The following is a 24,931-nucleotide window of genomic DNA, read 5'->3' on the forward strand; positions in this document are numbered from 1 at the left end:
TTGACCAGGCTGACACAATTCCAATAATTTCAGGTTGAAAACAATCATTCGTTATGATTTTGCCGCTAGCAATTAAATCCTACATTAATTGAGCATGTCAAGCCCGGTCAATGGAATGAGTTTCTAACTCTAATAATACTACAGTTTGTTTCCCAGGGGGTGGGGAAATCAAATTCAATTGAAATACGCTTGCTGATTCATGAGCTAACATATGCTTGAATTCAGTTTAATCCAAGCTAATCGATTAGCATACAGAGTAATACATGGGTGGGCAACTATTTTGAGTCGCGGGCCGCATTAGGTTAAAAATTTCGCCAGAGGCTCATCCTGGAGACCAATCTAGTTTATTTTCATTTATAAGTAAATATACATGCAGATGTCTACATGTTATATTTCTTTGTATTAGTTTTTAATTAGTTAATACTGAAAACACAAAAATACAGTACAGCAACGAAAACGTGAAAACAAAAATGCCCAGCATACACATCAGGATAACAACAAGTTTAGTGGATCGTAGCATAAAGCAGGTAGGTAGGTAGGTAGGGAAGTTTTTGGGTAACAAGTTTGATGTTTGTGTAATGTAGGTAGGTAGATAGATAGATAGATAGCTAGATAGATAGATAGATAGATAGATAGATAGATAGATAGATAGATAGATAGATAGATAGATACTTTATTCATCCGCGTAGGGAAATTCACACTTCCAGCAGTATCCTTGTGTCGAAAAAAAACAATAATAAAGTAAAAGGAATCCATCCATCCATCCATTAGCTGTACCGCTTATCCTCATTTGGGTCGCGGGGGTGCTGGAGCCCATCCCAGCCATCTCCGGGCAGTGGGCAGGGGACACCCTGAACTGGTTACTAGCCAGTCGCAGGGCACACAGGGACAGACGATCCGCTCACTCATTCACACCTAGGGACAATTTGGACCGGCCAATTAACGTGACATGCATGTTTTTGGAATGTGGGAGGGAACCGGAGTGCCCGGAGGAAACCCACGCAAGCACGGGGAGAACATGCAAACTCTGCACAGGAAGGTTGGTAGCTGGATTTGAACCCATGACTCCAGAACTGTACCGCACACGCGCTATCCACCGCGCCGCCATGCTGCCCACTAAAAATAATATAATACATAAATACCCATATTGAAATAGTGCTACATAAAATATACACTGTAATAAAAATAGGGTAATATGCAATGTGGAGGTGTGGTTTAATGTGGGCTTTTACTCCCCCCGGGTGGAGTTAAAGAGCCTCATGGCATGAGGAAGAAATGATCTCCTCAGTCTGTCCATGGTAGGTAGGTAGGCAAGCAGGCAGGTGATTAGGTAGGAAAATTAGGTGAGTGTGCCAGCATATAATTAGTCAATAGCCTGTAAGTAAATGGTGAACTGGGAATTCCGAATTTTTAGACAAAAAGTCCAATAAATAATGCCACAGACACATTTCCAACAGCAACGACAAAACACTGTATATCACAGACAAAACAGCCCTTTGATTTCCATTTACCCGTCGCACCTTGGGGTTATTAGGACATAATCATGATTACAAAACATTCATCTGCTAATTACAGTGAATTACAAACTGTACACAATTATTGTAATAACAGGCTACAAATAATGGCTCTACCTGTGCAAGCTAATCCCTGTATATCACACGGCGGTCGCCGGCTCACAACTTCAGACAATAAAGACGTAAAATCAGTCGGAGGGGAAGATGATGAGACATTTAAAAAGCCCTGTGAGAGTCACCGTCTGGCAGATATATAGGCTAGAGTTATGCAGAGGGGGGAAAAAAATGAGCGCTTGGAAAATGAATAGAGAAGCGTGAAGCCTAAAACAGCATTAACCATCGAGCAAATAGGGCAGGAAGAAAGAAAGAAAAGAGGCGGGGCGGAGGGATGATCCGTGCGATTTAGGCCATCATTTCCATGGCGATCTAAAGAGTCATTGAATGAAAACGCTCAGTATGAGTTTTTTTTTATAATGAAAGCGCTAGCAGAGGGAGACAATTACCTAACGTCTGACAGGCAATGAGTTTAGGGAGCCGGGGAGTCGCTCATTTCCATTTCTAACGACGCCACGTTTCGACTAACGCACACAAAGACACACTCAGGTATTAAAATAAAGAGAGAAGAAAATTAATGTGCTGCTTATGCACAGTCATCCGGTTTTCCTGATGGGTTTAGCAGCTTAACCGGCTACAAGCTAAGCGACGTTGAAGATGTTAATGGAGGTCATGAGTAGGCGGCGGTAATTAATGGGAGAGTGCTCTGCTCGCGAGGACGGGAAGACGCAAATTCGGAAGACGCAAAACAATTGTGTTGCCGTGGACAATCAGAAAAACATTTTTTTTTCTCTCAAGGCAAAAGATCGTAGGGACATTTACAACAAATATTCCATTTGCTAAATTATGATTGTTTGGAGCCAGCATGCCACTAATGATCAACACTGTGCACCTGTTGATCATTACGTGCACATGACTCTAATAATCAGGAGCGGGGTCATTGTGGACTGTGCCGATAGCAGAGCCTGTCCAGTCGCTGATTGCCATTTTGATGTTGCCATTTTAATGATCCTGCCTTTGTATGTTCCTCAACCCTTTGAGCAAGGGGGGACCTAAATCCGGGAGACTCAAACCAATTATAGGTTTTACTTTAATTTAACCAGATAGAAAAAAAAAAGACTAGTTTTTTAATACATTTCTTGCAATGTGCTTTAGAAAACTGAGTCACATACATAGTTGCACCACCTTCTTTTTAAGACTATTGTATAAGCGCTGTGTTAGGGTTGATTTATTTAAATCTTCTTTTTTTTTCTCCTCACCAGATTGCCTGTGCGGTTTTTGCGGCCCTGCTGCATTTCTTCTTCTTGGCAGCCTTCACCTGGATGTTCCTGGAAGGGGTGCAGCTATATATCATGCTGGTAGAGGTATTTGAGAGCGAACACTCCCGGACCAAGTACTTCTACCTGGCAGGATACGGCGTTCCTGCCGTCATTGTGGCTGTCTCCGCCGCCGTGGATTACCGGAGCTACGGCACAGACCGAGTGTAAGTGATATGAAGGAGGCTGCGGGGGTGGTGGTGTGGGGATTATGGGCCGGCTGTCGTTTTGGCTGCCAGCACCGGACTTGAGATGTGTCCCAGCCAGTGTTGAGCACGCTACTGAAAAATAGTAGTTACAGTTCCTTTGCAAAAGTATGGGCCCCCCCCAAAAACCCCGTAAAACATTGCCAACAACATTCTCTGTCCCTGCTGAAGAGAAGTAACCACAGAGCATGACGCTACTCCCACTTTTGACAGTGGGATGTTATTTTTAAGGTTATATGCAGTGTTACTCTTATGCCAAACGTTAGACTTTGCATTCAGCCCCAAAACTTCAAGTTTGGTCTTTCCAGACCAATGCATCTTGTTCCACTATTCATTTGTGTCTCCTGTGTGGCTTCTTGCAATCGCCAAATCGACATTTTTATGGTATTCAATCAAAAAGGGCTTTCTTCTTGCCACTCTTCCTCTAAAATTATGACTCACAACACGTGGTAAGCTTTCTCTCCTGGCTTTGATCTATTTGATCCCCGGCAAAACTAACATAAAATGCGACAGAATCAAAATAAAAATAAATCCAAACAGCTTGCCAACATCATTTTATCCGTTCCATCTATTCCGTTACTCCCCAAGCCTGCACAAAATTTTGTAATTGTATTCATATTTAGTTTCTTTTGTCTTTTATTAGCATATTTGGTATTGGAGTAATCAAAAAGTAATTGATAGTAATCAAGTTAAAGTAACCCTACCCAACCCTGTATATATATATATATATATATATATATATATATATATATATATATATATATATGAGATCATGGGCCTCCTGGTTGCTTCTCTGATTAGTTAATCCATGTTCGGGGCCAAACTAAACGTTTGGGTGAAGGCAGGGTCTTGGGAGGTTTGCAGTGGTTTTATGCTCTCTCCATTTTGATATTATTGCCCTGACCGGTGATGTGAAAATGCTGCAATTTCCTGCTTTCAACTTTTTCACAACTTAATCCCAAACGACCTTTCACAGACCTCTGGACCCATCACAGAACAGGTCCATTTAAATTGGGACTTCATGACTTAAGGGGTGTCATTATTAGTCTTTAGGTCGACATTGGATTATTGGGTACAACACTTTCCCTACACACTTGTCTCTTCCTTTAAAATGTAGTTTAGTTACACCCCTGAGAACTGACACCAAAAACAGGGTTAGCACGGGTGCTTGAAATCCTTGAAAATGTTTGAATTTAAAGGCTGTGTTTTCAAGGAAGTTTTCAGTGAAGTGCTTGTAAATGCTTGAAATTCTTGCCATATTTTTCCTACGAGGCTGCTTAAAATTGAAGCCGATACTGCTCTCGACTTCGCGATTCTTGCATGTAGGGTTTTTAGATCTTGAGTAAATCATGAATATTTATGGATCTGAACAATTCACGCGTGAATGATGGTAAAAGATGGCGGCGCGCGAGAGTGCAGTGGCTTCACATGTCTCTCCAGTAAATCTTTTTACTTTTAGTGTTCTTTTATCTCTCATCTTTTCTTTGATAAATACTTGCTCGGCAATAATCACCCTCAGTCACCAGGAACTTATTAACCTGGGTCTAAGATTAGACTTCGACTCATTTTGCGACTACAACAACACCCACAACATCCCAAAGGACATATGAAGACCACCGGGATCTCCCTGGGTGATCTGCCTGCCCGACAAGCGACGGAGACGGCGGAGGGAACGTAAGCTAAAACGAGGCTCTCGGGGAAGCCTAGCGGAGAAGCTCAAAAGGCGACCACACCGACAAGCGCTTCCGAGTATTTTCCTTACCAATGCCAGATCCATCGTTCACAAAATCAGTGAACTTGAGCTGCGGATAGCTGCCAACAGCTTCGTACTGAATTGCAGTATTTTTGTGATCACGGAATCTTGGCTTGACCCGCGGATTCCCGACGCTGCAGTCCAGCTAGCAGGCTGCACGCTACACCGACACGACCGCAACGAAGACTCCGGTAAAAAATAGGTGGGGGACTATGCGCTTAAGTGCATGATGCGTGGTGCAATAACAGCAAAATCATTGATACACACTGCTCGCCCGATATAGAGTTTCTAGCATTATCGTGTAGACCAGACCTGGGCACTCCGGTCCTGGAGGGCCGTATGTTCTGCATGATTTTTGAGGTTTCTCTGATCCAATACAGGTGATTCCAATCACCAGTATCGTTAACGAGCACTTGCTAGCTTGCTAACGAGGTTATAATTTGTATCACCTAAGTTAAAGAAGAGCAAACTTAGAAATCTGGCAGGACGTATGGCCTTCAAGGACCGGAGTGCCCAGGTCTGGTGTAGACCATTCTATCTACCGAGAGATCTAACTGTGGTCATTGTGATAGCTGTTTACATCCTACCGGATGCTAACGTTAGCACAGCGCTAAACCTCCTGCTCGCTGCCATCAACAAACAACAGCTTGCACACCCCGACAGAGCTTTCATTATCACTGGCAACTTTAATAAGGCATGTTTAAGGACTGTACTTCCAAAATTCTTTCAACATGTGAACTGTGCAACAAGGGGGGAAAAAACTTTGGACCGCGTATACAGCAACATCAAAAACGCATATAAAGCTTTCCCCCTCCCCCACCTAGTCAATTCCGATCACCTACGTCTGTCCCTCACCCCCTCATACACCCCCATCCGGAGGAAAACAAAGCCTTTAACAAGTTCAACACAAACATGGCCTGAGGAAGCCCTCTCTCAGCTGCAGGACTGTATTCATCAAACTTGCTGGGAGGTATTTCAACACCATGACCTCCAGAAATTCACTGACAATGTTTTATCCTACATTCGATACTGCACGGATAAAGTCACAGTAAATAAAACAATCAAGGTCTACCCAAACCAAAAACCCTGGATGTCCAGCAAGGTGCGCAACCTCCTCAAACACCGCAACACCGCCTTCAGGTCTGGAGATAAGGCTCTTTACAGTGTGGCCAGGGCTGACCTGAAGAGAGGCATTAAGAAAGCAAAGGCAGCCTACACGAGGAGGATCGAGCACCTTTTCGCTGGAAATGACCCGAGGAGGATGTGGCAGGGTCTTCAACACATCACTAACTTCAGAGGCCACAACCTGGCAACTGTTGAGGCTTTACTAGCTGCGGACCTTAATCAGTTCTTTGCTCGCTTTGAAGGCCACAAACAGCCACATCTCACCCACCAACAACCAGCAGCAACACACTTACATTTCAGGAGCATGAAGTTAGGCGTGTGCTGAAAACTATAAACCCCAGAAAGGCAGCTGGCCCGGCAAAGCAGAAAACATCGTCATGGATTTTTCTCACCCCGGCCACCACCTCTTTGCCTTCAGGCAAGCGCTACAGGTCACACAAATCAAAAACAAACAGACTCAGAGACAGTTTCTTCCCTAGAGCCATTACCACCCTAAACACTCACCGCACAAAAAAAAAAGAAAACTCTTGCAAACACACGACCTCATACGAACGTAAAATGGTACTCATGTCTATGTTTCTTGCACAATGTTGACTGCACTATGTTTACTGCTCACCTTGCACAATGTTGACTATTTTTATGTTTTTTTTTTGTTTTTGTTTTTTTTAAACTATAACCTTATCCTCCTTGTTTTATAACCTTATCTTCTCTGTTCCTTATTTTCTTGGTTTCTTTACCTCACTGTGAATGTGTACTGGAGTGTCATGCCCAATTTCGTTGTCACAATATGTTAACCCATTTTGTAACAATGAAAATAAAGGTATATTCTATTCTATTCTCTTCTCTTATATTCTATTCTATTCTATTATTCCTCCCTCATAATTAAGAGCTCATGGCATTAGTCTGTACGGCATTGTCCTACAAAGAGTCAAAGCCTCCTACGAGCTGCAACCAAGAGCATATGTCATGCTACACTTACTGTATATACTCGCTCACATCTGGATTTATGAAGTAGTTCAGATTACGATTAGCATTATACGTTTAACATTTTTAAAAGCCCGTATATAGCCCGTGGACTGTAGTTTGCCCACTATTGCGTCTGTACTTGTCTCTCCTGGAATCGAAAAAGAGGCACTGAAGGATGTCGGAATACAGACTCAATACAACAATGCGGGCATGTTGAAGTGGTGTGAATAGGAAAACTCAGCCTGTTTTATCCCCCGAAGGGTTAGCGATGTCGTCAGCCTATGAGACGACACGCTAGCTTGCTCATACTTGAATGCATTCCAAGAAGGAATCTGAGAGAGGACGCCTCATTCATATGAAGTATATGCAAGCGCCACATGCAAAAGTCAATCTCATAAAAGTTTCAACATTTGTGACCTATACTTGGGAAATGAGGTCAGCGCTTTATAATGGATGCTCATGTGTTCACTGGGCACAAAATTATGTAAACCTGAGTAATTACGTAAAGCGTAGAAAAAAACGACAGGGATGAGTTTCATGGTCTTTAGTAATAAGAATGATGATGCATTTGTTTTAAAGTGCAGAGCTTTCAGCCGCTCTGACCCCCAGCTCTGGAATTCTTTAACACCTGACCCCTGAAATTCGCTACCATGTCCGTCTTCAAATCCGGACTCAAAACCTACCTCTTCTGACTGCCTCACATGAACCTCAACCCCCTTTTTAACTGTACTGTTCTTTTTTTGTTTTTGTATTTAATGTTTGTTTCTTTCATTCTAGTTTTATATTATGTGTGCGTGAGTTGGAGTATGTTTTAGGGCTGCAACAAGTCATTGATAAAATTCATGTGTTGAATTTCATTGTGACATTGTTGTGTAGTTAGGCTGCTCATGGGACATTCTTGTAGTAACACTTCAATCCAGTAGAGGGCAACTACAGATCACATTTTTTTGTTTGTTGTCTTTTTGGTCCGTAAACGAACTTGTAAAAACAGCAGAGGGTGCCTTGAGACCATATTTTGATGCAGTACTCACACTCTACTTCGAAGTTGCTTCTCATTTTTTGCACTCAATAAAAATAAGTTTTACATATTTGTTGTTAATTAAAATACACTTGTATGTATTTATGTTTATTGTTAAAGTATTTGTCAAGCACTTAGTTATTTATGAAATAATCGTTAGTTGCAGCCCTAGTATGTTTAAATGATAAAGTCAGTATTTTAGTCGGCATACTTGATACTATACTATGGGACATTCTGTAATATTAAGCACATCTTTACAGTAGAACAAAATGTCATTTACTAAACAGAAAAAAAATATATTGATTTAAGTAACAAGCAAAAAGAACCCCAAAACTATCATATAAACACCTTTTTTTTTCTCAATCCTAGTAGGTTAAAAAAATTATTTTAATAGTACATAACATTAGGCTCACTTAAAGGGAGCTGACATGACTGTCAGCCTAAAAACCTTGCAAAGGGCATGGCAAAAAAACACACGTACAGTAAATGAAAAGATTTGGTCACTTTAAGTCTGTAGTTTTTTTTTGTTGTTTTCTTTGTGGTTTGTAACACTAGTCTTCGGCTGCACTACATGACACAGCAACATCTAGTGGTCAAATATAATACAGCGGTCCTTTAATTTAAATACACATACATTTTAACATGGATATTAATTTATTTGACAAAAACAATTGGATCATTTTAAGATCAGAATACACTGATTGATGGAAAAAGTAGTATCGAGTCATTCCCAGTCATTTCAGCTACTCACATTTTATAGGTTTCATTCTACTGCTGTTTTTTAAACAAAATTGCAAAAAATATATTTTTTTAACCCAAGTGCCAGAAAATCTTGCAAATTTTAAGATGATTTAATTGTCTTTATTCCACTTTGCTTGATTATTTCCAGTAGTAAATCATTTTTATTAAAATTAGTAAAATATTCTGATATGGTGTGTTCTTAATTATTCTTTATATTTTCTGCTACACCTGTTATTGACAAAGATTAAAACATTATATTTTGACTGGAAAAATTTGCATATTTGATTATTTGTTTTAAGTAATATTTGAGGCTGCTTAGACGAGTTAAAAATAGAAAAATAAGAAAACAATAATAACTAAAATAAGCTATATGTTCTTTAATGGAGGTAGGATGGTTTTTTTCGGGGCGTGTTTCCTTGTTTGCTTTCGAATTTTTATTTTAATGTCTTGTGCAGTGTTGGGACCAATGGCGTTATACAAAACACCTGTTACGTAACAAAGTTATTTTTCAAGTAACGGGGTAATCTAAATAATTTTTCCGCCGTTACAATGCCATTATCGTTACTAAAGGTCAAAAGCGGTGCGTAACTTTGGCTGCAGAACGCCAACGGCGGCTTCTACCCGCACACCTGACATTGTTTTCGCTCTCCTCCAACTTCGTTGCGTGACGTCTTTTTGGAATATGTCACCATTCAAAATAGCGACAATCATATATGAAGTGATTATGAATATAGTATTTACCAAACGCCGAAAGAAAAGAGTATTGTTAAATTAGGCAACCGACTCATGCCGTTTGTGAATGAAACGGCTCTATGACCCGTGTCTTGGAAGTTGGAGCTGGCTAGCTACCGATCAGAAGCTGGTTCTCCGTGAGACGCTATTTTTGTCTTGTTAATGGTAAGGTATTCTGTGCAGGGGATTCTGTGGTGTTGACTTTAAATTTGTTGAGTATGAAAAAGGTTACAACTGGTTTTTTGTTTATAGTTTTCTTTGTAGATTTATACATACTGTATTTTCCGCACTATATGGCGCACCATGTTATAAGGCGCACCTTCAATGAATGATATATTTTAAAACTTATGCCATACATAAGACGCACCCCATTATAAGGCGCTATAAGTGCATGCTGGTTTAAGATCAGGTAATTGTGCAATTTTGTAATTGTAATCCTGTGCAGTCCTTCGAGACATTTTTGGGATTAAGGGCTATTTACGGTAAATAAATGTGACGACTTGACTACAGTAGAGAATGTAGTTACTTTATGCAACCTCTAGATGTTGCCACGCTCAAGGGAATGTCAACAAAGCATTCAAAAAGGTCAAACTTTATTAACAAACAAGCTTTCCACAACTCCATTCACTCCCAAAATAAATAAACAGCCGTTTTATTATTTTCTCTGAGGTAAAGCATTTTCGTGACACATCTTTAACATCTTTGAACAACATCGACATAACATTTTATTTTTTGTCCATTTAGTCAACACGCAAAGAAAAAAACGTCTGATACTGTTATTTTAAATGAAACGTTAGTGCAATCGCAATAAAGTGACACTCGTAATGTGCAAAAACAACGAGTGCAAGCAATAACATAATAACTGTAAAATGTAAAACGTAAACACACAAAAGAAAAACAAAGATCACTCTATAAGCTCCTCATCGACGAATCCCTCGAATTCTTCTTCTGCTGTGTTCGAATTGACCATATCTCAGTGAATGGGCCATCCAACACGTCCGGTGTTTTTGTGCCAGCGCTGTTGCCTTCATACGTATAGTTATCGTACTGACACTTCTGCTTGCCGCTCTTTGTTGAACAACCCACTGTTCAAGTGTCTCCTCTAACTCTGGCCATCTTGCTTTATTGCCACGGAAACTTTGTTGTGTTTTCCTTACTTGGCGGAGCTTATCTTCATCCTTTCTCCACTTCCGTACCATCGATTCATTTAAGTTTAACTCTCTCGCTGCCGCTCTATTGCCGTGTTGTGCTGCGTGACTGATCGCTTTGAGTTTAAACTCGGCGTTGTACGCGTGTCTCTTAACAGGAGCCATTTTCTTATACAAATGCACGTATGAAAGAGAATCTCGCTCTCTCTCTCTCTCTCTCTCTCTCGCTCTCTCTCTCTCTCAAACATGACATTCTGAATAATTCTGCGTTTGTTCAAGGTAAATTGTGCTTTACATCTTCACCAGTCATAACCCTGGATTCAGACAAATACTGTATTTGTTGAATATGAATTAAGCAGTTTAATGGGGTAGCCATTTTGCCACTTAGTAAACAAATACAACACGAGCCCCGGCAACTACCAATCGTTTAATATTTCCCAGTATGCACAGCGCGAAAAATGGAGTCGGCGGCTGTTTCTCGTAGTTGCGAGACCTTGCGAATTTAATATTGAGCGATATATAAGGCGCACTGTGTTATAAGGCGCATGGTCAGCTTTTGAAAAAAAATAAGACTTTTAGGTGCGCCTTATAGTGCGGAAAATACGGTATTTTAATTCACGTTTCCTCTGTTTTTCAGGGTTACTGTGTAAGTGATCATTTTCCCCATTTTAAGTTGTTCATAATAATACATAATACATTGTAGTATATGAATTAAACAACAAAAACAACGAGAAGCGCCATTTGAGAGTTGAAAGAGCCGACTCTTTTTTAGTGAGCCAAGCTAAAAAATCAGTTTCTGTAAAAAGAGTTGTGATTCCCATCCCTACAATGGTATTCAGTTAGATTTAATGTATTAAATTCACTTTACATTGTTTACTGCTGATTGTTATTTTATTATATTGTTTTATTTTTTGTTTTGTTTGTACTGTACTTCAAGTGGACTCCAATACTGCTCAGAAAAAATCAAATTCTTTGACATACAACTTTTTTTTAAAGTAACAGAAATCGTTACTTTCCCTGGCAACTAGTACATTTTATTATAGATTAACTCAGTTACTTTGGGAAGAAATAGTGAGTAACTAAAAATAATTACCTTTTAAAGTAAGGTCCCTAACACTGGTCCTGTGCAAATCTTGTGGAATATACAGTATATCTGAAGGGCTTATATGACTAAAATGTACAATAAAAAGAGATAGTAGTACGATTATTTTGTTGCTGTTTTCTCCTTCTTTTTTTTCTTTTTTAAAAAAATGCTTTAAAAATCCAAAATAGAAATACCTCAATAACCCTGAGTGTCAGCAATGAACCAAGGTTCTACTCGCTTCCCACTGAAGTTTCCGATTTTCCAGTTCATGACTTTGTCAGTCAGCTTTTGGTGTTTAGTTTTTTTTTTCTTTTTTTTGATTAGCTATGTTCCTGCAGTACATAAAAGCCAAGGACACGTTAGTGCTTAGTGGAGAAAACTCACACAAAACAAGGGTCGTAATATGGTCGACCTCGTAAACTTATTACAGAGTGCCACTGTGGAGGCTAACTTAAAATGAAATGTTTCTTGACAAAAGAGTTAATGAAATGAAATGAAATGAAATGATCTGCATTTATATAGCGCTTTTCAAGTCAATGACTTCCCAAAGCGCTTTACAATGTGCTCCACATTTCCCAATAGCGGCCTTGCAGCCATGTAAGGCGCTAACCTGCTTATTGGGGGTATTAGGGTTCAGTGTCTTACCCAAGGACACTTCGACATGTAACACGGACGAGCCGGGATTCGAACTGGGATCCCTTGATCCCAAGACGAGCGCTCTACCTCCTGAGCTACTGCCGCCATTTGCCATCTATAAAAGTGACAATTATAGTCAGTGGATTGTTGTTCTACTCACTGTACGTTGAGTCACTACACATTAATGGGAGGCGAAGCTAACAGTAAAAGAAAAACGATACGTAAGCTCATAACTGAAATCGTTAATGCTAAACTAATATACTGTCTTTAGCCTTAAGCTAACATTTGGATGCTCAGAAATCAGTAGTACTTGTTAATGTGTGGTAAAGCTAACAGTTGAAGAAGAACAATCCAGCGTTAGCTGATAGCTAACATCTTGATGCTAGCCTCGTTGTCGTTTATCAGATTCAGATTCAGATTCAGATCTACTTTATTGTCATTCTAGTACACGTGTATACAGAACGAAATGTCGATGCATCTGACCCCCACAGTTTCCTTGAATGTACAGATATAAATAATGTTGTATTGTATTTTGGCTACGTATAGTATTTTACCATAGTTCCGATAGTGCAAGAAGAGTAGCTAACCAGATGCGCAAAATGGGCAGTCAGGTTAACAAGTCAGGTACACAGTAACATTAACACTGTAACAATAACGCTGTAATTACAATAGTGCAGAGAGCAATGTGCAGGAGTGGCAAGCTATAAAAAAAACTGCCAGTAGTGCAAAAGTCAGATTAGCAGCCGTTTAGATTTAAGTTAACTATATGTTAGATTGACCATTTAACAGTCTAATGGCCAGGGGGACTAGACTATTGCGGAGCCTGGTGGTCCTGCACCGCACACTGCAGTACCTCTTCCCAGAGGCTAGCAGAGTGAACAGTCCATGATGGGGGTGAGAGGGGTCCCCGGTAATGTTTTTAGCATGGGATAGGCAGTGCTTCTGGCCAATGTCCTGAATGGAGGGAAGTGTAGTCCCGATTATTTTCTCTGCTGTCCTCGTTACCCTCCTAACACTACCCCAGTCGGTAGCGCTGCAGCCTCCACACCACACAGAGATACAGCTGGTCAGGATACTCTCTATGGTGCCCCTGTAGAATGTAATGAGGGAGGGTGGGGGCAGGTGGGCTCTCCTCATCCTCCGCAGGAAGTACAGGCGCTGCTGTGCCCTCTTAACCAGTGATGCAGTGTTTACGGACCAGGTGAGTTTGTTTGTAATGTGCACCCCTAGGAACTTGATACTGCTGACAACCTCCACAGCCTTGTTGTTGATGCAAAGTGGGGCATGGTTGGGCTGGTTTTTCCTAAGGTCGACAATGATCTCTTTAGTTTTGTCGACATTCAGGACCAGGCTGTTGTCCCTGCACCAGCCCACCAACTGCTCCACCTCCTCTCTGTAGGCCAGGTCGTTGTCATCCCTGATGAGGCCCACCACTGTTGTGTCGTCAGCATACTTCACGATGTGGTTTGTGGCGGACCTAGGGACGCAGTCGTGTGTCATCAAGGTGAACAGCAAGGGGCTTAGGACGCAGCCTTGGGGGGAGCCCGTGCTGAGGTAGATGACATCTGAACTGTTCTGACCTATCCGCACTGATTGGGGTCTGTCACAGAGGAAGTCCAGCAGCCAGTTCCGCAGGGGGGTGTTGAAACCCAGGAGTCTCATTTTGTCCACCAGATGTTGTGGGATGATGGTGTTGAATGCTGAACTGAAGTCCAGGAACAGCATCCGCACATGGGTGTTCTTCTCCTCTAGATGTGTCAGGCTCAGGTGAAGCGCAGAGGAGATGGCATCCCTGGTGGAGCGGTTTGTCCTGTAGGCAAACTGAAAGGGGTCGAATGAGAAAGTGTTTTCCCCCTAACGAGCAACAGAACTTTAGGCATAGTTCAATCTGACTTTAGCCTTTGGTCAACATTTTGATGCTCAAAAGGCACTTGTACTTGTTTATGAGTGGCAACGCTAATAATCTAGGAAGAGTTAACATCTTCATGCTAACTCTGATTGTTGTCTTTCATATTAAACGGTCTAGCCTCGACATATTAGCTGGTTGTGCAATGCTTATATCTTCGAACTTGCATTTTCGTCGGGTCAAACATCAAAAAGCCAGTAAGGGCAAGATCCCTCATGACATGCCTGCCTACCTTTAGCTGGAAGAGGGATGGGTGCACCCAGACTGTACTTGCCCAAAACACACCACAAATAGTGGTTCATTTGTGATCTCTGTGCTCAAGGGGATCCTGTATCTCTCTATCCTTGACACGAGCAACTGAACTAGAGGAGTTGGAGATGAATTTAATCTGACTTTAGACTACTGCTAACATCTTGAAGCTCAAAATGCGTTAGTACTTGTTTATTGGCAGCAAAGATAACTGTAAAAGAAGAGCAATGAAATGTTAGCAGATAACTTCCATTTTGATGCTTGCCCTTATTCAAGTCAAGTCACATTTATTTATATAGCCCTTAATCACAAAAATGTCTCAAAGGACTGTACAGGATTACAATTACACAATTAACTGATCTTAAACCAACATGTTATTATAGATAGATAGATAGATAGATACTTTATTCATCCCCGAAGGGAAATTCACATTTCCAGCAGCATCCCTGAGCTGAGAACAGTACAATAATAAAGCCCAAAGAATGCAATATACAAATACCCAGTGTGACGTGCAAATGCCCACTGTAGCGTGTTATATAGAGTAACTAAATAGTGCTACACAGAATACATATTGCAGTAAGATTCGGTAATATCCAATGTAGGTGGTGTGGTTTAATGTGGGCCTTTACTCTGCCGGGTGGAGTTAAAGAGCCTCATGGCGTGAGGAAGAAAAGATCTCTTCAGTCTGTCCGTAGTACAAGACAGTGACAGCAGTCTGTCGCTGAAACTGCTCTTCTGTCTGGAGATAATGCTGTGTCGTGGATGCGATGGATTGTCCATGATTGACCTCAGCTTTTTCAGTGCTCGTCTCTCAGCTACTGTTGTTAGGCTGTCCAGCTCTTTGCCCACAACAGAGCTCGCTTTCCTAGCCAGTTTATTGAGACGAAAGGCATCCTTCTTCTTGACGCTGCCTCCCCAACACGCTGCCGCATAGAAGAGGGCGCTTGCCACAACTGTCTCGTAGAATATTTTCAGGAGCTTTTTGCAGATGTTGAAGGAGGCCAGCCTTCTGAGGAAGTAAAGTCGGCTTTGCCCTTTCCTACATAGAGCTTCTGTGTTGGCAGACCAGTCCAGTTTGTTGTCCAGCTGCACACCCAGGTATTTGTAGGTCTGGACAAATTCTACACATTCTCCCTTGATGGTTACAGGAACCGGGTGAGTTCTGGTTCTCCTGAAGTCCACCACCATCTCTCTGGTCTTGGTGGTGTTTAGGTGCAGGTGGTTTGCGTCGCTCCATCGGACAAAGTCCTGAATCAATTTCCTGTACTCCTCCTCCTGCCCGTCTCTGATACATCCCACGATCGCAGTGTCGTCGGCAAACTTTTGCACATGGCAGGCCTCAGAGTTGTACTTAATTATTATTATTATTATATTATTATTGTCATTTAGGTGTGGATTTATGTCATTGTGGCCACACTAATTTATGTACAATTTAATATTTGCTGTTTTAGTTGTGCTTCATAAAGGCACCAGTGTATTGTATGAATCACTTTAGCAAACCAATTAAACACTTTGATTCGGATGAAATAATATCCAATTTAGTGGATCAACGTTGTTTGCTGTGGTTGACACTGTCAAAGAATTTTAATCGTTGACAACGTTGACTATTTTAAGCTCGGGCCAAGCTCAATTTAGAAAGTGAATCACACATTTTGATGTTGAAAAGGCCGTTGTGATAAATTGATAGCTTCAAATGCACGATTAAAACCAGGATATGTTTGAAACGTGAGGGTTTATGACAACGTTCCAAAGGCCATTGTGGTAATTTTGTCTTTTTACTATTGATCTGAATATCGATATAATAAATGCTGAGTGAAAACTTTAAGTACTATTGTCTCAAGATCTATACTCTATTCCCATTTTAGAAATTACTATAATAATATTTTTTAGTGTGTCGTAAGATTATATATACAACTTTCAAATTTGATTCAATTGTGGTTACACTTTATATGCACTACAGATTTCATTTTCAAAATATTACAAGATGAACAATCAAAAATACCGCATTGGGTAAGATTGTTTTCATATATAAAGCACATTCAACAATAATGCACAAGGGATTATAACATAAGACAAAATTGTGTTTCTTAGAACATTAATATAATGTAATAAAGAGAAGAAAAATGTAAGGGTGTCTTTATCGTTATATTAACTTAGTCAAGAGATGAGCGGTTACATTTTTCAATGATCATGAGATTTCCAGGCAAAAAGTATTGGTACCGTATCCCAGTATCGCCCACCACTACCGGTGAGAATGCTATTTAGGGCTCGGGCTAAGCTCGATATGGAAAGTGAATCGCATTTTTTGATGTTGAATGAAGGCATTGTGATAATTTGATAGCTTCGAATGCACGATTAGAACCAGGATATATTTAAAACGCGACATTCCAAAGACCATTTACGTTATTTTGTCTTTTCTACCGCGCAACAAATAAAATTGTCCGAACCATTTCCATCAGCTGGCTCAGAAAAGTGCACCGTGTGAACATTCATCTGCAACCCGGCGTCCTCGTTCATGTTTTATTGATCATCTAGAGATGAAATATTGAACTAAGTGGCGTAGCTGAACCTTCAACATCGGATTGCAGCTTTTTCGAGTTACGCGGAGTGATGAGCACCTCGTGGAAAGCTCAACTTAACAAACGGTCTCCGGGGCGACCAAAGAAGAAACGTGAATCATTTAACAGTGTGATAATGTGCTGTCATTGTTCGCTGCCTGTATTGAGGCACTTATTTATAAGGCTGGAGATTTTAAATGTTTAACATAAACATGTTAAGTTTAAAAAATGCAACATTGACGCAATAACTTTATATTTCACAATGCGTCTTAAAAAAAAAAAAAACGAGGCGTGTAAAAATGTTAGTTTTGATTGATTTGCCCATTACTAGTGCTAACTTAGGGGCTCATATCCGAGCAGTGACACATTACTTCACCGTAAGCCCCATCAGGCAAAACCCTGACAAATATGAATGATAGCAATAGAATCAAAATAAATAGCATCAAAATGCTAGCCAATAGATACTACTGCTAGCTCTGCGAAGCTCGTTGAACAGTGACATTTTGTGCCATTGTCAGTCCCAGGCAAAACACTCTTGATTATGAATAAACACAATAGCGCTTAAGCTGTTCACGGTTCACGGATCCTTTAACCACCTGGGTTCTCGGGGCACCAATGAGGATGCAACTCTGAACAGCTTTCTGCACTCTTGACAGTTCCTGGCCTGTTTTTGGGTCGTGGCAAAGTTGGCACCAGTCCATTCCTTAATGTTGCTGGCCAAGTTCTTTTTCAGTCTTCCTCTTCTCCTGCCCCCTCTGACTGTGCCCTGGAGAATTATGTTGTGCAGTCCTCGTGCGACTGCACGAGTGCATTTCATTTTTTGGTGGACAGAACGACAAAATACAGCACCAGGTCCGACATAGATGCACTCTTCCGGCACTTTTGCAGCAATCAGCATTGTTGGGAATAATGCGGTTGTAAATAATGCCGTAACGTAATGCTTTTATTTTTTCAGTAACTAGTTATATTGTCCGCCTTTACAACAATGCTGGTGTTACTAATCGTTACTGACGGTCAAAAGCGGTAAATTAATTTGAAAAAGCGGTTTTCCCTTCTCCTAGAGTTGTTTACGTCAAGTCTTTTCTGACCATGTCACCATTCAAATAGCGACTACCATATACAGTGGGACCCTGCTACTTGGCGGTTCGCGGCTTCAGAGCTTCGCGGTCTGTAATGTTTTTTTTTTTTTTTTTTGAAGGGGCGTCGCTACTTCGCAGATTTGCACTTTTTGCGGGTTTTTTCGTCGGAACGTCAGCGGACGCGGTATAAGGCGGCTGGCTGGATGGGGAGGGGCGACGGGGGTCACTACCGGGCCGCGCGACGGAGCGAGTTCAGCGGACGCGGCGTCACACAGCGCTATGCGAGAAAAGGCGGCGGGCGTGATCGGGTTTTCCCCGACAACCCCAGTAGCGCGGCGCAACGACAGGCGGCCATCTGCGCGCGGCGGGCGAAAGGCGGCGGACGTGCGCAGATGGGGTAACTGGGGAATCCAACTCGGCCGACGACCCAAGCACGTTTCCCGGCACGCGGTTTCGGTGCGGCTTCCGCTCCATCGGCGACCCCCCCACACAGGTCCCCCCAGCTACCCCTTTCCCCCGCGGCCGCCCGTCCGTCGGCCGGAGCCATCGAGGGCCGTGTAGCGCGCGCGCGGGCTTGGCGCGGTGTCGTGCGTGTCGCGCCCGAAAGTACCCGCGCCGCGGGTTAGGGGCTCGCTCGCAGGAGCGACCGAACGGCACCCACGGTGCGGCGCAAGTATAAACCCTGTCGTGAATTTGTCTCCGATCGTCCCGGGCGGACATAAAATGGCCCAGCTGTTCGACTCTTAGCGGTGGATCACTCGGCTCATGCGTCGATGAAGAACGCAGCTAGCTGCGAGAACTAATGTGATTTACAGCTGCGATTGGCTGGCAACCAGTTCAGGGCGTCCCCTGCCCACTGCCCGGAGATGGCTGGGATGGGCTCCAGTACCCCGCGACCCTAATAAGGATAAGCGGTGCAATAATGAGATGAGATGAGATTTATTTATTTTTTTTCCTTTTTGAAGGGTCGTCGCTACTTCGCAGATTTTTACTTTTTGCGGGTGGTTTCGTTCCCCATTAACCGGGTCTAAAAAATAATAATAAAAAAAAAAAATTTGAAGGTGCGCCGCTGATTCGCGGATTTTTACTTATCGCGGGTGGTTTTGGTCCCCATTAACCTCGATAACCGAGGTCTCACTGTAGTTAGATACCAATGTTAGCAATAAGATTACCAATATAGTATTAATTAAGCCCTGAAAGAAAAGGAGAATAATATTTGAGCCACCAGTGCTGTTGGCATTTGTGGTTGCAGCGGCAACCGACTTGTGTCCTTGGCGAACCAAACGTCTCTTCGAAGTTAAAAAAGGGAGCCGGCTTCCAACAAATCAAAAGCTGGTTTCCTCAGAGATGCCTTTTTCTCTTGTTATTGGTCAATATTCCTTATTAGGATTCTGCCTTGTTGAAAATAAAAAAGGCTAAAAAATTTTTGCATTTTATCGTTTTTTGTACCTTTATAAATATTATGATTTTATTTCCTCTGATATTCAGTGTCAATGTTTGGATAAAAATGTAGGGTTTTTTTCTTCTTTTATGTCTTTCTTCCTTTTTTTTTGTTCCTTTTTTTCCATGTTTGTCTTTTTAATACCCCCCCTGTTTTTTTAAATTAACAAAAATATTGGGAATTGAAAGAGACGGTTTTATTCAACTGACTATAATACAGCTTAGAACATTTCAAATACTTTGACATACCACAACTTCTTCTAAAGTAACGGAAATAGTTACTCTCACTCGTAACCAGTTACTTTTACTACAGAGTGTTCGAGTTATTCACACAGTGACTTTTCGGAAGACGTACAGTAGTGAGTAACCATAACTGATTACTTTTTCAAAGTAACATGCCCAACACTTCCAATCGGAAATAATGATTAGTAGAATATGTTTTACCTAAGACCTTTGAAGCACAAAGTAGCGAGGTACTACAGTAGAAAGAAAGTAGAAATGTGGTAATGCTTCACTGAAAAACTCTACACACACACAAAATTGATGGGGTGTGTAAAACAGCTCATGTTAACTTAATGTTACTTTTGTCGATCTTAAACTCGACTAATGTGACTCATTCATCAAACACTGTCTTGAAAACGGCCCAGCCTCTTGCCTCTATGCAGAAAATATTATACAGTGCCCCACATTTCGCTCACGTCTGGGACAGACTCCATGTGGGGGGGCAGCAGCAGAAGACAAGGGGACACAGTGCGGGGCCACCGTAATGGAGTAGTGCTCTAATGTGCCGGAAATTGAAAGATTAATAATTCAAAAGTGCCTCGCCGTGAATCAGTCAGCTGTTTTGCTATGTTAGAACTTTTTTTAAGCTGGGGAGGGGGTGTAACCCTCCTAAACAAGACGCCCTAGTGATTGCCAACCATTAGGCATGCTGAATTAGCGAGAGGCTTCCTGGTTGTTACTTATTTAGTGTGTGGGAAGTTTCCGTTAAAAGAACCTGTGTCGTCGTCCACGTAACAATTAAAGCCCCGCTGTATAATATTTGAGTCACTAAATGGCACTAATGTGAACGAAAACCAGTGCCACAGAGCACAGCAAGATTTACTTCTAAAAGAAATATAAATTTCTCGACTTAATATCCAGCCATCCATTATCTGCATCTCTTATCCTCAGTAGGGTTGCGGGTGTGCTGGAGCCCATCCCAGCCAACTTCTGGCAGCAGGCAGGGGACACCCTGAACATGTTGCCAGCCAGCCGCAAAGCACACAGAGACAGACAACCATTCACTCGCTCATTCACACATAGGGACAACTTGAACCAGCCAATCAACCTGACACGCATGTTTTTGGAACGTGGAAGGGAACCGGAGTGCCCAGAAGAAACCCATACAGGCACGGGGAAAACTTGCAAATTCCACACGGGGAGTTTGTGGTAGCTGGACTTGAACTCTGAACCTCTGCACCGTGGGGCTGCGCGCTAACCACCAGGTCGCCGTGTCGCCCTTCGACTTAATATGTTGTATAAAGATTGACATTGGTATGAAAGGTCACGTATTTTTGCCTAGTATTCAAATCAATGTTGATTTATTTCTACTGAATGAAAGGGTTTTTTTGTACCACTAGGAGGCACTAAATAGTACACACTGTCCCTTTAAATGTCCAAAAGAATTGTTAAATACGGTTTAGTGCTTTTCTGTTTATGGTTAACTCCATAAACCTTTCAGTCGATGTCTAATGTTCAGTAGTTAGTTCAATAAGTCCAAATTTGGATGGAGTACTTATTTGCAGTTTTTATTTGCAATTTGGGTGATTTTTTTTAATTCGTTTTTTGTCATTTATTTGTTTTCAATGGATAATAAACGATTATCATTTATATCAATTACCATTACTACTTTTGTAGTGAGTATGCTTGTATTTGTTATTGACTGTATATATTTACATAAATTATATAACCATTTTAATTATAATATTTACATTATGATTATTGTTATAACTATAATATTATTTTCTGTCTTTATTTTTTCATAATATTCAGATTTATCAGACAGATATTGATTGCAGTTCACGCAAAAAAATAAATTTTATGAAAGGCATTGAAAGAAAATAATACCTGAATATTTTTTTCTTATTTACAAAAATGTTCAAATTAAGTTGAATAAGAATTTTTTTTTATTTTACATCAAAAATGTTGAATAAAATATTAGAAAAAATAATTTAAGTGAGAAGATTTGTCTACCACCAAAAAATTAACAAGTTAAAAATAGTATTGTAAAATGAAAAATAAAGCATAGTTTTTCCCATTTTACAAAAACATGTTAAAATCCTATTAAGTTGTAAATATGCATTTTACTCATTTTACCTCCCAAAATGTTAAATCAAATATGAAAATAATTGTTAAAGTGAGATAAATTATCTACTATAAGAAAAAAATAAAACATTTATACAGTAAAATCAAAAATAAAATTCTAACGGTGAACATGCGTTTTTTTATTTTGCTTAAAATGATTAATTGAATAAAAATATGTATCTGATTAACTTTACCAAAATTTGCAATTAATGAAATATTTAAAACGGAATAAAGTGAGCAATCGTATCAGTAACGGTATTTTCCACCAATAATTCTTTTTTTTTTTAAACATGTTCAAAAAATATGGGCAAAAAAGGTGGAATATTATTATTGTTATTTTACTTTAAAAAGTGATTGAATGAGAAAAAAAGACTTTACTACTTGCACCAAACAAAATTAATTGAATAAGGGTGAACGTGAGCTAACATATCCAGCACTATGAATAAAGAGTTCTGATATGATCTTTTGGTGCAACTTTAGACACATCACAGATGAAATGAAAAACAATTAAAAAGAAATATAGTAAAATAAAAAAAATAACACTTTAAATATTACAAACAACTATTGTTTTTCTTTTTTTTTAATAATATAAATTTAAATGTAATTGAATAATGAATTATTTATTTCACTAATTATACAAAAGTATAATTCAACAATACATTAGAAATAGTATTTGTACAAAAAAAAAACAACATAAAAATAATATTGTGAAACAAAAATAAAACATTCTTAAGATAGGGTGCATAGTTTAGAAGTGTCCTTAAAAAGTTCTCATCTCATCTCATTAGCTGCACCTCTTATCTTCAATAGGGTCGCAGGGGTACTCGAGCCCATCCCAGCAATCATCGGGCAGTGGGCAGGGGACACCCTGAACTGGTTGCCAGCCAATCGCATGGCACACAGGGACAGACAACTCGCTCGCTCATTCGCACCTAGGGACAATTTGGACCGGCCAATCCACCTGAAATGCATGTCTTTGGAATGTGGGAGGAAACCGGAGTGCCCGGAGGAAACCCACACAAGCCAGGCTGCCCCCTTAAAAAGTTGAATTACAATATTTACATAAGTGTTGTTTTTCATGTTGTCTATCATCAGGAACAATTGAAAAATTAAGAATAATAAAGTAAAATAAAAACTAACATTATTTTGTAGTTGTTTTTGTTATTTTGATTTAATATTTCAAATAAAGTCAAATGAGAAAACAAATACTTTACTAACTGTACTTCCATTCATGAATTGTAGAGACATTTAAATGAATGATATACGCACACTTTTCTGCATATTTAATTAAAATAGTAACAGTTTTGCTCCCCAATGTATTTATAGTAGGGATTTGTATTCTGCTGTCAAACAGGTATTGACATGTGTAATTTCTACCCTAATTTAGGTTAAAATAACGAGAGTACTTCATTCAATGGAAAATAAATTTGATATTTTAATGTTCCTTCTCAAATTATGTACATGTGCATGTCCTCCACACTCTTCTCAACCCTCAACTTCTTAAATAGCCACACATCTGTAGTGAAATTAATATATCACACTTTTGACCACCCCTCCAAAGCCCCCCAAGGGTGAAAGAAAAGGCACATTTTTGACAGGTGATCATCTCTCCCCGCCTCACTTCCTACCACATGCTTTTTCCCTTTCCCTCCATCATTCCTGTCTTCCTCCTTTTGTCCTCCACCTCCGCGGTGATGCATTTGAAAGTCATGTAAATAACGCTTCCCATTCCCAGCAGAGCGTGTGCACGTGTGTGATGCATAAGCTGTCATCCGCTAGTAAATCTTTGCCAGGCGGCGTCCCTCCGAGACATGTTTTAATCCCCTTGCATCTCTCCTCTCTCTTTAGGTGCTGGCTGCGACTGGATACATACTTTATCTGGAGCTTTATAGGCCCTGCTACACTCATCATAATGGTGAGATACGCTCGTTTGCACGGTAGCCTGATGCATTCTGCTTGGCGGCCTTCGTATTTGTGTTGCCAAATCTGCTGCTAGGGTGTGAAAATGTATCCTTTTAATATCTCCCTACTGGCAGATTAGCTCTCAAATATCAACCAAAAAGATGAAAATGGATGGTGTATGGGGAATTATTTTAGGGTGTTTATACCTATCTCACCAAAGTTAATTTAGGCAAGGGGTCACCAAACATTTTGAGGTTGAGAGCTCCTTTTTTGGCTTGGTTCACACTGCAGATCGTAATGTTCAATTCAGATTTTTGGGTGAAATCTGATGTTTTTACGAGAATGTTCACGTTTCCAACTAAATGTGACCTGTCTATGATCTTCTGTGACTTCTATGTGATCTCCTGTAAGAACGGTATATTTTAAAAAACTTTTATCAAAATAAAACTAGCATTTAAAAAAAAACCGATATTCCTATTTAAAAGTGATGATGTGTTCTTATTTGAAGTATTATTTTCTTAATCTCTGAAAAACTATGCTAATTTGTACCAAGATTTTTACTCTGTCCAATGCTGGTGCTATTTGTATTACTTTAATATTTTTTTTTGTCTAAATGAAAACTAGAATTAAAAACAAATGTTCTAATTTGTCAGGAGGTAAAATATGTTCTTATATTAAGTATTATATTCCTAATCTTAGTCTAAATAGTTCTCTGCTACCTTATTTTACTATTGATAGAACAAAACAGTATATTTGGGACATGGTGTATACCTATTTGAGTCCATATTTATTATCAGTTACTCTTATTTTATCATTCAAAGGTAATCAAAAATATATATAAATGTTAATTTTTCCATGTTAGGTGCTATTTTTTATTATTTTACGATTATTTATCTAGTTTATCTTAAACAAAATAAAAATAGAATTTAAAATAGACATATTCTGATTTGGTAGACAGCAAACACATTTTCTAAATTTAAGTATTATTTTCCAAACTTTTGTCAAATTAGTTAAAATAGTAACTCATTCACTCATGGTATAAATGGTTCTACTTATGTGTAATATACATAGATCTGTTTAAAGTGCGGGTGCATAGTTTGAGGTGTTCTTAAAAAGATGAAAAGATTAAAGTTGAATATTTTCTCTATTAGATATATG

At 40.0% G+C, this 24,931-nt stretch overlaps 1 protein-coding gene across 9 annotated transcripts in view; it reads left to right on the plus strand.

Annotated features, from left to right (window-relative positions):
• Nucleotides 1-24,931, plus strand: part of adgrl3.1 (adhesion G protein-coupled receptor L3.1) — a 385,181-nt gene that overhangs the window by 314,326 nt on the left and 45,924 nt on the right. For all 9 annotated transcript variants that reach the window (XM_088342694.1, XM_088342696.1, XM_088342697.1 and 6 more), the window contains exons 17-18: nucleotides 2,831-3,051; nucleotides 23,720-23,786. In XM_088342694.1, coding sequence (XP_088198820.1) covers nucleotides 2,831-3,051; nucleotides 23,720-23,786 — 288 coding nt within the window. The remainder of the gene's footprint in view (nucleotides 1-2,830; nucleotides 3,052-23,719; nucleotides 23,787-24,931) is intronic.

Source organism: Urocampus carinirostris, chromosome 8, assembly GCF_059441175.1.
Source record: "Urocampus carinirostris isolate Australia breed hairy pipefish chromosome 8, RoL_Ucar_1.0, whole genome shotgun sequence".
Lineage (NCBI taxonomy): Eukaryota > Metazoa > Chordata > Actinopteri > Syngnathiformes > Syngnathidae > Urocampus > Urocampus carinirostris.